This window comes from Scleropages formosus, chromosome 1, assembly GCF_900964775.1.
Source record: "Scleropages formosus chromosome 1, fSclFor1.1, whole genome shotgun sequence".
Classification (NCBI taxonomy): domain Eukaryota; kingdom Metazoa; phylum Chordata; class Actinopteri; order Osteoglossiformes; family Osteoglossidae; genus Scleropages; species Scleropages formosus.
This window is the reverse complement of record NC_041806.1, coordinates 28243873-28258643: the sequence shown is the minus strand read 5'-3', so window position 1 is coordinate 28258643 and position 14771 is coordinate 28243873. Positions and strand designations below refer to the sequence as shown.

Here is a 14771-nt window from a genome sequence, read left to right as displayed (position 1 = left end):
GAAATCCTGGCTTGTCCCAGGTCCTACCACCTCGTATCGCATGTGGAAGGCACTGCACTGCTGGGGGTTTCCATTGTTCCATGGGTACATCTGGGAATCGTGACGCAAATAAAGTGGGGAGTTGTGGGTTGTGACTTGCTCATAGTGGGCTTGGCAGTTGGTTTTAGCTATGGAACTCGCTGGGCACTGATGATGTGGGAACGCAGAACTTCTAGGAACTTGGCATTGTTGAGATGTGACCTTTCTCACACTGGTGCTTAATTAAGGGTGTGACACCAAGCCCAGGGTCCTTCAGTGGTCCACTTCTGTTTTAACTTTCCCAGGCTACTCTTTATATCGGCTTCCCGTTGATGAAGCAGTTGGTGTCTCAGATTGCTCACACCCATAACTGAGCAGCCGAACATGGGAGACACTGATTGGCAGCGATGTGTTTAAATGCATTTGTGTGTGGGGCCTTGTATACACTGGTTTCTCAGATTATGAATAAAAATAGTGCTGGAAGTCCATTCCTTACTCGGTTTACTCATTAATCCATCCAATAACTCACAATAAATTACAGGTTTGTCATAAGGATGTCAGTTGATTTTTTTTTTTTTTTTTTTGCTGCAACTTTAAAACATTTAAAACTTTGTATATTTTTTTATGAGACTTCATTTTTTTCATTACTCCAGCTTTAAAATTAAAGTTAATCTCTTAATAAATTCTGATAGTTGTCTGAGTTAATGCTTATACACTGGTCATCAGCTTCTGGCCGCTTTAAACTTTATTGTCTACACAGTCAGAAGGTTAATAATACAGACATCCCTTGATTTATTTACAGGTCTTTAAGAGTCTCAGATAACGCTATAATTATATATTTTGTAAAATCATAATTTTTTTAAACATTTTATTAACTCCAAAGTACATTAAAATTAGTTCAAAATATGGAAAATGAAAATACGTAGTGCCCACGAACTCCTGTTTAGAGCCGATTGTTGATTCATTCCATGAATTTGAGCAATGTTCCCTGTCTTGTTATTGATCACCAGCACTCTGGAACAACAGATAAGAGCTGTAAACTCTGTGGAGATGAGCTGAATAAAGACGTCTCCATACTCCTTTTATTGTGTGTGTTACTGTTAAATAATGCCAAGCGCAGAAATGCAAGTCGTGTTCACTCCACAAACAGAAATTTTTAGAAAAGGGATAAGTGCAGAAAATGCACTCGCAGTGGTGTGAAACTACACTCTGGAAGAGGTATGTCTTCCTTTTGCATTTTTGGAAAAAGTGGATGTTTGGTCATTTCTGCAATACTCGTAAATAAAGTGGTCTAATTTTTAGAAAACAACATTGACACGTTGCAGAAAAAGTCACTGCATCATTAACTTAAAATTAGAGTCAGGTTCACCAAACCAGGTGCACATGACTAGAAGACCATCAGAGAGTGACTTGGAGGGCACTGCCTTATGTAATCATCAGAAACCTGTAGTCTGCTTTGATTTCAGCAATTTAGGTGTGTGACTGCATCACGCCAAGACCAGAAGAGGTCTCTAAGGTCCTCAAAGATCTCAGAAGGGTTTTAAAGCCATTTCCAGGCAATCTGTAGTGAACCACTCCACTGTCTGAAAGATTGTCTAGGAATGGAGAACATTTCAAACCACCGGCAATCTATCCAGGCCAAGTCATCCCACCAAATCCTGCCCAAGAGCTGACCAAAAGATGCTGCTGGATGTCTCCAAGAGCCCCAAGAAATCATCAAGGGATTTCCAGTCTTGCCTCAGTCAATATCAGATGTTCAGTCAAACTCAGTCAAACCACGAATTCCACATTGTATCAATGTCAAATTCCACATTGTATCAGTCAAACCATGGATTCCTTGAGGAGAATGTGAAGCCATCTGCCAAGAAAGCTGGAGCTGAACTGTAACCTGACCTTGTAACAAGAAAGAGACCCAACATACTCAAGCAAATACCCAAACAAGTGAGTCAAACAGAAGAAATGGAGGGTTATGGAATGGTCAAGTCAACGCCTAGATCTTGTCTCTACAGAAGTACTACGGAGGGATGGAAACGAGCAGAACATGCAAGAAAGGACATGCCCTCAAACAGCTGAAGGAGCAGTGCAAGAAGGAGCGGGTGAAAATTTCCTCAAGTTGATGTAGCACACTGATAGACAATTACAAGAAATTCTTACAAGGGATTTCTGCCAAAGGATGCAATCCCAGCTATTGACATTAAAGGAATATTTATTTTTCCCCAAGCGGATAATTGCATTTCTGAACTTTATTACTTAATCGATGATTGCAAAGAATAATTTTCATCATTTGTTTAATTACATCACCTTGTTGAAATGAATGATCCATACATGCAAATATATTGAAAAATGCCTTTTTGTGTCATGTACTTTTTCACAGCACTGTAAAAGTAATTAAGCTGGTATGTATATAAATGTGTCTATGAATGTATGCATATATGTATAGTTAGTAATTGCACATGGGAGCGTGTGTATGTGTGTCCATTTCCGTCAGCCTGTTTGCGTTCACTTCTCTGTGTTTGTTTAGCTTTATTTTTGTTGAGTATGTATGTATGTGTGTGTATACTGTATATATATATATATATATATATATATATATGCTTTTGTATTTATAAATACTGATTGCATGTATGTGTGTCTGTGCTGCTTTTGGTCTTCAGGCCTTACTGCAGACCCACGATGTTGTGGCACACGAAGTGTACAGCGATGAAGCCCTGAGGGTCACGCCCCCACCCACCTCGCCCTACTTGAACGGTGACTCGCCTGAGAGTGCCAATGGTGACATGGACCTGGAGAACGTGACACGTGTGCGCCTCGTACAGTTCCAGAAGAACACGGATGAGCCGATGGTACCCTCCAGAAAATACACATGCAAGGCTAAAGACGCACTTTCATGTACTTTCAGTGACATATACCTCTCCACCTAGTACATCCATATACACTTGAACCATAAATTATGAATGCAGCTGGAACCAGAAGTCTCAAGTTATGTCATAATATGCACACACACACACATTTTCTGAACCGCTAGTCCCATACGGGGTCGCGGGGAACCGGAGCCTACCCAGAAACACAGGGCGTAACATAACATAATTAAACATAAACTCCACCCTAAGATGTTTCAGATATTGCTTATTGCTTATTTTTATCTATTTATTCACTGGGTGGTTTCTGTAAAAGTCTTAGATGAAGCTGTAATAAATTAAAAACACAGCTCTATAAATGCCCCCCTGAGTGCATTTTGCTGCCAACTAATGGTGGTGAGTGGAAATGCAGGTTATTTCCACTCCGCAAAAGAAACTTTATAAAATCGAACTGCATAAAGAAAATGGCAATTACACATAAATTAACTGGGAAATGTTTGTATCTTTGAAAATTTATAACTCGGATGTTCGTAATTCGAAGTACCAGCATGCACGTTTCAGTATTCAAACATACACAGCTATGTGCGAATATATTTACAAATGCATGCGTGCAAAAAATATGGAGATATGTACATTTGCACACCTGCATGGAAATCCATAGTGCAGTGTGTGCTCAGACACTAAACAGCTTAGTGTGTCTGATAGTTCAGTTATTTCACCAATAAGTGCCATAAACCTACTCCCGCCTTTGTCCCTGTGTAGGGCATCACGCTGAAGATGAACGACTTAAACCATTGCATTGTGGCCAGGATAATGCATGGTGGCATGATCCACAGACAAGGTATGCTGGCAGCCCTCAAACTACAAACATGACCACCCTCCACCACAGCAGCTCCAGAAGCCACTTAGCACAGGACTTCCACAATGGACAGGAAACCGACGGGCTGGTGTGTCTGGTGCACAGCAGTGGAAGGAGCCATAGGTGTGCGAGATTTCCTGTAGCAGGGTGCCACTGGTGCTGTGCCTCTGTCCACCGTTTAAAGAGAGGTTTAAAAGTGGTTCATTCTATGTCATTATTGCTGTCAAGTTCGTGAAAAAAGCTTGGTAAAAACAAGGTGGAATACATCAGAGCGCTTGTGGGGAAGACGCCTGCTGTTTGTTTGGACATTCTTTTCCTGGAAACCTCTTACTGGCAGTTGCTCCACTCTCGCCATTCCAGGAACGCTTCACGTTGGAGACGAGATCCGGGAAATCAACGGCATCAGTGTGGCAAACCAGACCGTGGAGCAGCTTCAAAAGATGCTGGTAAGAAATTGGCCAAAAGGGCCAACCTGGGCTTCCTTTTCCGTTTTTCAGCAAGGAGGAAGTCTAGTGTGCTGCTTGCCAAAAAAAGAAATCCCTGATCAGCCCACATCAGCTCGTTTCGTGGTCTTTTGTGTTATGAAATGGGGAAGTGTCGCCGAGCTTGAGTTTACAAGAGGAATCCAAATCGTTGCACAACCTCATTCTTACTGTTCTTCTATTTCACCTCACATGGATTTCTTTGAATGCATTCTGGAGAACTGGATGTACTCTGGACAAGCTGATGTACAGGGCCTTAAAATGTGTTTTCCCCTCCCTGATTTTCTGGAGGGGGCGAGGGGGCGTGGTGGGTTTGGCCAGGGCCTGCTCTCTGGTGGGTCTGGGGTTCGAGTCCCGCTTGGGGTGCCTTGTAACGGACTGGCATCCCGTCCTGGGTGTGTCCCCTCCCCCTCCAGCCTTACGCCCTGTGTTGCTGGGTTAGGCTCTGGCTCACCACCACCGCACTTGGGACAAGCAACTTCAGACAGTGTGTGTGTGTGGGTGTCTGATTTTCTGTATTATTGCATATTTTGTACATACGCATAAATAACACAACACTGTGACATTCATGTCATTTATTTAAGTTCTACAGCAAGTAGGGCCACCTTTAGCACCAGCAATGGAGTCCAGCCATTTAGTTAATGACCACAGCACTGCAGAGGACTTTTGACTCACTCCTCCATGCAGGACTTCCTCCTCTCTGTGACATCTGTCCGTTTTTCAGCACAAACAGCTGGTTTCAGGTCCTGCCGCAGCAGTCTCTCGGCAGGGTTGAAGTCTGGCCTTTGACTAGACGGCTGCACAGCACAAGATTGCTTGATTTGCTCTTGTGCAGCTCTCATGTACACTTGACTGCGCGGCTCAGGTCACTGGTCGTGCTGGCGCTCACGGTCGTTTTCAGCGCCCGATGGCTGTGAGGCCCGGCAGTTTGCCGCAAGCGGTCATGAAGCACACCCCTCGGACCTCGGGAGGTGACGCAATGTGTCAAATAATGTCCTGCGCCAATGGCCATAAGCATTCCTGCAGAACCGTCCTGTCACTCTTTGCAAGCTGTTTGTTGTGCCAGTTTCCATGCCGACCAGCGCTGGATGCTCGGACTTGTCTGTTTTTCCCTCTGCAGAGGGAGATGCGGGGAAGCATCACGTTCAAGATCGTTCCGAGCTACCGCACGCAGTCGTCTTCCTGCGAGGTAACAGAGCCGCCCAGGTCAAGTCACCCCCCCACCCCCCCACCCCCTCCCCTGCGGTTGGACTCCCCTTGGTGGATGTGATGTTGTGTGTGGAATCCCTGTGGTGGGCGATCCCTCAGTGACCCTGTGACTAACTGCCTGCTCATGGCTGTGTCTGTATAACGCTTCCATACTGCTCAGATGGAACCCGGCGCCGGCACACCAATTTTGCAACCAAGATATCGGAACCCCGCCAAGAACAGGCGCCCATCCTGTTCTCCCATCCACACCACCCCACCTCTTACTAACCGGCCCACCCTCCCCCACCTTAAATCTCACCAGGTTCTCGCACCCGGTCAAGGAACTGGCCGCAGCACGCTAACAGTGCGTCGCTCCCCTTGCGGACGGTGCGTAGCTAGCAGGTGAAACTAGCAGTGCTAGTGGGAGTCTCTCCCAGCCTCGCTTGAATTTTCTCCGAGATTCCAACCCTGATGTCGGGTTCACCTTTCTTGCTTTACACTCTTGTAATTATTGTCTTATTGTCCGTTTTATTGTTGCTATCAAGGCAGAGATACTTGTACGTTTCAAAATGAATGATCGCGCTGTATGCAACTACAGCTCCGCCTTGGGGTGCAAAGCAGAACTGCAGCGATACAGTCCGTACCCTGTTTACTCCGTTTGCTCCGTCTGCTGCATTCGCGCACAAAACAAATGGGTAAAGTTCAGTTCAGCTTATTTTTGTAAAGGGCTCCAGTGAGCGGAGCGGAGCGGCGCTGAGTGCCAAACACCGGCGACACAGGGGTGATGGGGAAAACCAAAGAAGCAAAGATCGCAGTTTGCAGGCAGTTCGTGAGGTGTGACGTACGGTAGCTGTGATTTCTGTGTCAATTTTTCATGTCTGTGTAAATGTAAAGAGCGAAGACGAGACAGAAGCAGAAGACTGTGAGCCTCTTAGGAAAGTGTTACATGTTGTTGCCCCCTTCCCCATCCCTCACACACATCCCCCGTTTGCCTGTGTTGGTGCGCCGAGGTTTGTGGCTCTGTATTGCTGAACTCTGTGTCTTATTTCAGAAAGAGTCCCCTTCCACCTCCAGACAGTCCCCTGCCAATGGGCATACCAGCATTAACAGTTCAATCTTGGTAAGACTGCCTTATTTCCCAGGAGGACCAGTGTGTCCCCATCCCGCCCCCCCCCCGAACCCCACACTCTAGTGGCTCTGTCTCCGACAAGCTCCTCGCGCTCTTCTTATGCACTTTCATCGTGTCGTATCGGCTCGCCCTGGCGCTGCAGAGCGTTCCTCGCGGTGAGAGCGCCGCACGGCGCTCCTAGCCTCGGTCTGGGCCTCGTTTCCGCTATCTCAGTTCTCAAATTGGTGTGCTTCCTGTGGCTGTGATGACCCCCCGCGCCCGTGAAGCATCCTACACGCGCGCACACACGTACACACGCGAGCGCGAGGCACACACCCCCTGTCACGCTGCAGGTGCGTACTGAGTGTTTCACCCCCTCAGGGGTCAAAGGGTTAGCTCGATCCTCCTCGCGCAGGGCCGTATGCTCTCAACGGTCGACACGCCGTTTTAATGCACGGCGTGCATCCGCTTCCAGCGTGGAACGCACCGTGGTAAAGCCTGTGAAGATACTTGCCACACTCTACACGCCGCAGAGCTCCCTGCTGTGCTCCTGCTCGAATCCCGGGGTGGGGGGTGCATGTGCGCTCAGGATGTGGACCCTCCGAGGGGGCCGCGAGTGGAGCTGCGCGCTCGCGGCCTGCTAGCGGGGCGGCTCACAGGGCCGTGGCCTTCAGGACACGAACCCCCCATGTGGTGTAGACGCTTGCTTGCACTCGCCTGCCTCCTGCTTGCTGCCCGCAGAGCGGTCGTGAGCGCCGTTCGCCTCTGGAGCGGAACCCAGTGGAAGCGCTCCTCTTCACTCTCACTCGCGTTTTTTCGAGCGGCATGCCGTCTCAGTGTTACTCTCCTCATTCAACAGTGATTTTGCGCCTTATTTCTCCTGCCCTCGCGTGTGTGTGTGTGTGTGTGTGTGTGTGTTTGCAGCCCCACTGAGCTCTCAGTCTTTCTTTCACCCCATGTTTCTTTCGCAGGACTTGCCTTCCACGATCCAGCCGAAGGGACGACAGGTGGGATACAGCGCGGTGCTTTCGCCCCCCCCCCACCACCACTTACACCCCCACGTTCCTTAGCCCCGCCCACCCCTTCAAGTGCTGCTGTGGCCCCCTGTGTCCCGTCTCCTCGCGTTCTCCCTCTCCCCATCCGTGTGTCCGTTCATTTACGTGCTGAGTTTACACCACCGTCACCCGTTTATTCTTTGTGACCCTGCACTCCTAGTGTCCGTCCCGTGTGACGCCAGCCCGCGCTGCATGTGTTGGCAATCGCCCGAGTGCAGCTCGGGTTCGTTACCGTGTCCCACGGATTGTGGCTCATTCTGCTCTGAACCTGAGAGAATTTCATTACAAATCAATTGATCTTTGTGTATTTAACAATAACGGTCAACATTATGGCTACAAACCGACTTGTTTCATTCATTTAACGAGTAATAATTATGATCGAAGGCAGCAGCCTAAACCCACCTATTTCCCTACTGCTGCACACCAGCTGACATGGGACACCACAGCAGTGTAAAAACAGTGTAAAAAGGAAAGCATTGGTGTGTCAGTCTCCTCCCTTGGGCAACTGATGTGCCGCTCTGCTTCTGCCAACTGTCACCGCCCCTCCGGTCCATCGGGAGAGCGTTGAGCGGCGCCACGGCACCCAGAATCCCCCGCAGTTTTACCGACAAAAACCACATGGATCATGTTACAATGCGGTGACAGCAGAGGCTCTTTTCAGCCACGCCGGTCACCCTGAACGGAGCCAAGTGTGTCTCTTCACTTAGTGTGGCGCTCACTCTTACATCGCACACACCAGCTCATGCGGCAGACAGCATCCCAGTGCCAAGCCGCACCAAATTCCTCATGTTTATAATCACACACTGATACAGTGTGTGTAAGTGCTGAGGTGCGCGGTGCCCATGGCATCCGCAAGCCAGTGTTTGTATTTGCATGTCTGTGCTCATGTTGTATTCAATCGCAACCAGCAGGGGGCACCTTTTCCTGTCCGCAGAGAACTCGACTCAGCCCCCCCCAAACCCCCAGCCAGGACAGTGACGGAGAAGCAGGCTTTCATAATGCAGAGCTGTGTGATAATTCCAGCTGAGAGCAGCGTGTTGCGTCGCCACACGGTCGCGCAGCCGCCGTCCACTCCCAACCCTTGCTATCACACTCCTCATTAAATCCTCACGTGACATGTGCCATGCTTTCGAACCCTAGATCCTGAGCGCTGCAGTCAAGGATGCCGTGTTATGCGAGGTAACAGCTTACAGTGTGGGACAGCTGGTAGCACAGTGATTGGGTCACAGGTTCGATCCCCATTTCTGGCCGTAGTACCCCTAAGCAAAGTACACACACACACACACACACACACACACACACACACACCTTCTGAACCGCTTGTCCCACACGGGGTCACGGGGAACCGGAGCCTAACCCGGCAACTCAGGGCGTAAGGCCGGAGGGGGAGGGGACACACCCAGGACGGGACGCCAGTCCGTCGCAAGGCACCCCAAGCGGGACTCGAACCCCAGACCCACCGGAGAGCAGGACTGTGGTCCAACCCACTGCGCCATCGCGCCCCCCCCCTAAGCAAAGTACTTACCCTAAAATTGCTCCAGTAGCATTACCCAGCTGTATGAATGTGTAAATAATTGTAGGTGGAATAATGTTGTAAGTTGCTTTGGAGAAAGTGTCAGCTGAAGGGAATAATGGAAAGGTAGGTAGGAGTGAGAAAGATGCGACTGGCTGTAGAGAGACCTTCCCTCACATGGGAAACTGAGGGGGGAGGGGAGGCCCTTCCCATTGTACCTCACGGTGTGTTTCCAAACGGGTTCCCAGGTGAATGCTGCTTACGTACAGCTCAGGGCCGTCCCTCACTTTACTAGGGCTCTTTCAGTGGCCCTTCGCGATCCAAGTGCCCTGCTGAGTGGTTACTCTCCCGCCTTGGCAGCAGAAGTACATAGCTGTCTGAAGAGCCCACATGTTGTGCCCTCGGTCCTCGCGCAGTCACCAGGCCGTCTCCCCCGTTTGCCATGTTTGCTCGCTACCGGGCGTCTGTTATCCCCCACCCTCCCTCCTTGAAGCCCACCCTTAGCCCCCACCTGACCGCTGCGTCCCGTGCGCAGATCTTCGTGAGAGCGCAGTTTGAGTATGACCCCGCCAAGGACGACCTGATTCCCTGCAAGGAGGCCGGCATACGCTTTAGAGTCGGCGACATCATCCAGATCATCAGCAAGGATGACCACAACTGGTGGCAGGGCAAGCTGGAGAACACCAAGAACGGCACAGCTGGCCTCATCCCCTCCCCCGAGCTGCAGGAGTGGTACGTAGCGCCCGGTTTTGGCCGTGGCACCAAGGAGGGAGCGTTGTGTCCACGGCTGCCCTCGCTGACATCGTTGCTCATCCCTGATACCAGAACCTAACGTGTGCTCCTTCCCCCCTCGTTCAAGGCGCGTGGCCTGTATGGCGATGGAGAAGACCAAGCAGGAGCAGCAGGCCAGCTGTACCTGGTTCGGCAAAAAAAAGAAGCAGTACAAGGACAAATACCTAGCCAAGCACAACGCAGGTACGAGACGCAGTGTTGCCCCCCCTCCCCCCGAAAGTCTTTGTCGGAACATGTTGTGTCAGGGTTTAGTCCAGTCCTGGCGTTCCTGATGTCTCCTCTGTGCGGTAAGGGGGAGCAGAATGTAGGCATGTGTCACTGCAGTGCTGCTGGAAAGACTAAAAAACAAAAAACACCTGGTTTAGGGTTTAGGGTTAGGATTAAGGTTAGGGTTTACATTTAAGGTTAGGCTTTCCCTGTTAGGGCAGACGTTAAGAACTGTTTTGAAAACAAGGTATTTCCAGAGGTGAGCCATGCAGAAGGGGGTTGCTCATGAGTGCAGCAGCGCTTCTTGCCATTTTCTCCAGCCTTCAGAGATGAACACGCTACACCGTTCAGTGTAAAGTGAGCCTGGAAAGAGACCAGGTGTCACTGAAGGTGGCGGCGGCGCTCTGCGTGCGAGCGGCGGGTAGCGATGCGGTGCAGCCCAGTGTCGAGTGTCCGGTGTCTCGCCAGCGGCGCCAGGAATAGAAGGAAGATCTGCACCTGCTCCATTGGGGGAATAGCCATGTCCTTAACCATGCTTGCCATGGGCCCCCTCGTGCCAAGGCGATAGAACCAGAACGGTCAAAGCGCAGCCTTTCTACTATAGAGCGTGACTGAGCTGTAAGGCTCTTTAATGGCAGCTGCGACTTTGCGCGTGTGTGTGTGTGTGTGTGTGTGTGTGTGTGTGTGTGTGTGTGTGTGTGTGTGTGTGTGTGTGTGTGAGAGAGAGAGAGAGAGATTACACTGCAGGAGCAGGTTGACAAGCAGGCAGCAGAGGAGGCAGGTACTGCAGTTGCGCCCCACGGTACTGACAGCCAACCGCAAGCAAGTTCACAGCGGTAGCTGAGATGGTTACGTTGGCCACGTGGCCTGTGACCGTGAGGACTCGGGTGTCATCTGCGGCTCGGAGGGTATCGAGTCTCGCAGGAAGTGTGCGGCTATGTGCTGTGAGGGCAATTGGAACCCAGGTCGGTTTCTCGGCCCTCCCGCATGATACAGATGCCACGCAGTCGATCTGCCTCCAAAATACAGCAGCGCCCGAGGCTCTACTGCAAAATATTAATAGTAACTCTTATACGGATGAGTCCTTTGTCCAAGGCAGCTTGCGGTGTTAAGATACTTTACCAAGGTGTCAGCTGTACCAGGGTGAACAGTTTGGGGATTTCCACTAGAGGGTTTGAGAGAGAGCCTCCAGATTTTTTTTATAAGCGATGATGGTTCCTAAGAAGGATAACATGATGGAAGCTCCTGGTGCTGCTTGGAACCAAAATTCAACAGAAAATCAGTCCACATGAGTAGTGAGTCAGACGTTTTAAAGCATGTGAACAGAAAGAAAGTGTCTATCAGTGCATTTGTCACGTTCTACAGCGCACCAATGTGGGAAATCAAGGTAATATTGTGAAATGCTGTCAACACAAGATCAGCTAGACCCAGTGGAATGCAAGTGTAGCTCAGCACTTTCTCTATCTCACACACGCACCTGACAATTTAGAGTGACCAGTTCATGAAGCATGTCTTTGGGAACAGTCCGACAAACATGGGGCAAACATGCTTACTCCCGCAGAGTAGAGAATGAACCCATGTTGCATCGTGCAGAACTCGCAAAGAGCTGAATGAGCGGAGGTAGGCAGACATATGGTGGTAGTAATAATAATAATAATAATAATAATAATAATAATAATGTGTTCTAGAGTAATTGATGAAGGAATGCTGTCGTGTGACGAGAACTCATTTTAACTATTGAACTAATTGTGTCCATTTGAATGGGATTTTGGTGATATTTCAGTGTAGATGGATGTCACTTTTGGGGCTCAGGAACTCAAAAACTTAATATGTATCATATATACTATAATATTAATCATGATTACTGGTAATTACACCTTCAAGTTATGAAAATTTACATGACCTTCATTAGGCAGGTGAGCACTATTTCTTCTTTTTGTGTGTTTGGATTGAAAAATGGATGATTATTCATGGTCTAGGAACGCATCATAATGTTCCCCTTTGAATTGAATACGAATATGATGTTCACTTCTGAGATTTGCTAAACTCCCAGCTTTTGCGGGACGACGCAGCAGATGTTGTGTGCTCACCACACCGGATCAGGAGAGACACCTGAATCATTCGCGGCTTCTTGTGCAGCATCTTCTAGTTGCTTCACAGACGGCATACCATAAACACAGTGCACCATGGGAAGGGAAAGCGCTCTTAATCAACCTACGTCTTGCCACTGAAGCCTTGTAGTTAAGGCTCCATCCTCTAAGAAGGAGAAAGCAGGCTAACGGGCATGATGTGCTCCACCGGAGAGGAGATGTCACACGTTCTCCGGCTTGGAGCTGCTCGGAGCCTCTGTCTGCACACAGGAAGCAGGGAGGGTTGCCGTGGCAGATCAGAGATGAGCGTAATCCTTGCTGAGTCCAGTGTCCCACTTTTCAGAGTGGTGGGATGGAAAGGGCTGCAGGTAACAGAGGGTCGTCTTCTACCGACACTTCTTTTAATTTTACTTTTAAACTTGGTTAGGATGTTTGAACATGTTAGGTGCATCTATGGGCTGCCGTACCTGACCCAGCTCAGCAGAAGGGAAGCAGCAGTAGAAGGAGGCGGAGCTCTGTGAACGGGGAGCGCCGACCTTTGTACTAGAGGTCAGGTTGTGCGTGGGAGGACATGATGCATCGGGTTGTCTTTTTGGGAGGTGGGCCTGTCCGCGAGAGCCAGGGCAGCAGGTGAGTTACGCTGCAGGTACACACACTCTACTCAGAGACGTACATCACTTTGGAGAAGCGTTTGCAAAATGAATAAATGTCAGTGTAAATGTAATCAGGTACTTGTCAATGAGCAGTCGATTGATCCTGAGCAGTTTGGATTACATCACTCCCAGTCCCTTTACAATGGAGCGACACAAAGGTTTGTTTCGTTCAGGTACGGAGAGGCACGTTCTTCGCTGTTTTTGCCACTTGTAGTTTTATGAGCGGTGTCACCAAACGGATGCACCGTGGACGCCGGTCCTGTCAGTTGCGCAGCTCACGTGCGCATGTCGAGCCTCCGCTCCTCTGCAGAGGACGTTCTCAGCAAGGACAGCGTCTGCCCGCCTCTGACTGAACACGTCCTTAGCGCATGTTTAATGTCGGCCTGGTGCTCTCTCTCGTGATTCACAGGAGTGTTTTTCAGTGTCACTCTGTGCTGTGTTTGATGGTTTTTGTGAGCCAGTTGAACTAAACCATATCTCAATGACCCCCTTTCCCCCTTGTACATTTTTCATGCTGTCTCCCTCCCAATGGCCTCTCTGCATGTAAGTACCTCGGGGGTGGGTTGGGGGTCCTGCCCTTTTCTGCTTTCATCCTTCTTCCCTCTCTGTGGTCTTGTCTGTGTGTTCGCCCTTAAAGGCCCAAAGTCGCTTTGGCACCCAACACCCACCTCGTTCCAAGTGAACGAGAGAGCGGAAATCACTTTGTTCGGAATCGAGAACGGGTTCCCATTCCCGAGCCGCAGGTACAACATCACTTTTCAGTCTGAGGGCAGTTTTTGTGAAGGCAGCTCCCGCGCCCAGCTCCACGACGGCTCTGCGGCGCCTCCGCCAGGGAGGTAAAGGCAGCCGAAAAGATCCCGCCATCCCTGGCTGTCAGATTTCGTCGTACGGCCTATCGCGATCAGGAGCCAAATTGGTAAAGAACCCTGCGAAACTGCGTACTGCCCCTGTACCGTGATGCATCTGAGTGCAGAGCTCGGCCTGCTGCTCGTGTCCCATTAACATTTACACAGTTCCTCATGCAGGTCGCTGTGTGTCCAGGACTCCACACACACAGCAGATAACGTTAGCAAGGCGAAGGAGCCGTTGGCTGCGCAAACAGCGGCACTAAGGCTCATTGCTGGTTTTACACAATCCGTCCTACAGCATTAGGGAATTGTTTCGTTCTCCCGTCCTACCGGACCTCGTTCCATTTTCACAGCACGGCTTTATTTGAACGAAGCTTGGCTACTCCCGTTTGCGCGCCTGCTCCGTTTCGTTCGCTTTCGCTTTGCCGCGTTAGCGCTACAAGATACGTCCACTGCGAGGCTAGAGAAGATGCCGTTCCTTTTCGGCGAATGCAAGAAATGAGCGGTAGAGAAAGACATGGTCGGCGACTCACGTTAGCCCCTCTGAGATGGACCCTGTGCGCTGCGTCTGTTACCACGGTGGGGTTGCACATAAAGTGGTCTCTCAGGTCGGCTGCAGTGCGGCTGCAGTGCGGCATCAGGCGACCGGCTCAGGGCGGCCGTGCGATCCGGCAGGTCCGCGTAAGCCGAGATAAAATTCCAGAACCACCCGTTTAGCTAGTACCGTTCTTAGAGACACGCGACACGAGGAACCGGGTGAGAAGACAACGGAATCAGAATCCGTGTCATCGGTTTCGAAAAGCCGTTGGCTCGTGTCACGTGTCTCTAAGAATGGTACTTGTTAAACGAGTGGTTCTGGAATTTTATCTCAGCTTACGCAGACCTGCCGTTTAGCTAGTACCATTCTTAGAGACACGCAACACGAGGCACGGGTGAGAAGACATCAGAATCCGTGTCATCGGTTTTGAAAAGCCGTTGGCTCGTCGTCTATTTTTGTCTTCGCTAAAATGTCCTGGGCTTCTTTATGAGAATGAAAAACTCTGGCTCTCGTTGCCGTCCTTAGTGATGCTCTGCTCCACTTTCAGAAAGCCATTGTGTTC

The 14771-nt window shown here is 49.9% G+C and overlaps 1 protein-coding gene across 11 annotated transcripts in view; it reads left to right on the top strand.

Moving 5' to 3' along the window:
- The window catches only part of LOC108926483 (peripheral plasma membrane protein CASK-like), a 120662-nt gene that overhangs the window by 101509 nt on the left and 4382 nt on the right, over positions 1 to 14771 (top strand). For 7 of the 11 annotated variants that reach the window (XM_029249737.1, XM_029249730.1, XM_029249726.1 and 4 more), the window contains 8 exons: positions 2673 to 2861; positions 3639 to 3717; positions 4096 to 4181; positions 5338 to 5406; positions 6457 to 6525; positions 7485 to 7520; positions 9617 to 9813; positions 9941 to 10056. In XM_029249737.1, coding sequence (XP_029105570.1) covers positions 2673 to 2861; positions 3639 to 3717; positions 4096 to 4181; positions 5338 to 5406; positions 6457 to 6525; positions 7485 to 7520; positions 9617 to 9813; positions 9941 to 10056 — 841 coding nt within the window. The remainder of the gene's footprint in view (positions 1 to 2672; positions 2862 to 3638; positions 3718 to 4095; positions 4182 to 5337; positions 5407 to 6456; positions 6526 to 7484; positions 7521 to 9616; positions 9814 to 9940; positions 10057 to 14771) is intronic. The other 4 variants (XM_029249750.1, XM_029249755.1, XM_029249756.1 and 1 more) reach the window with 2 other exon arrangements.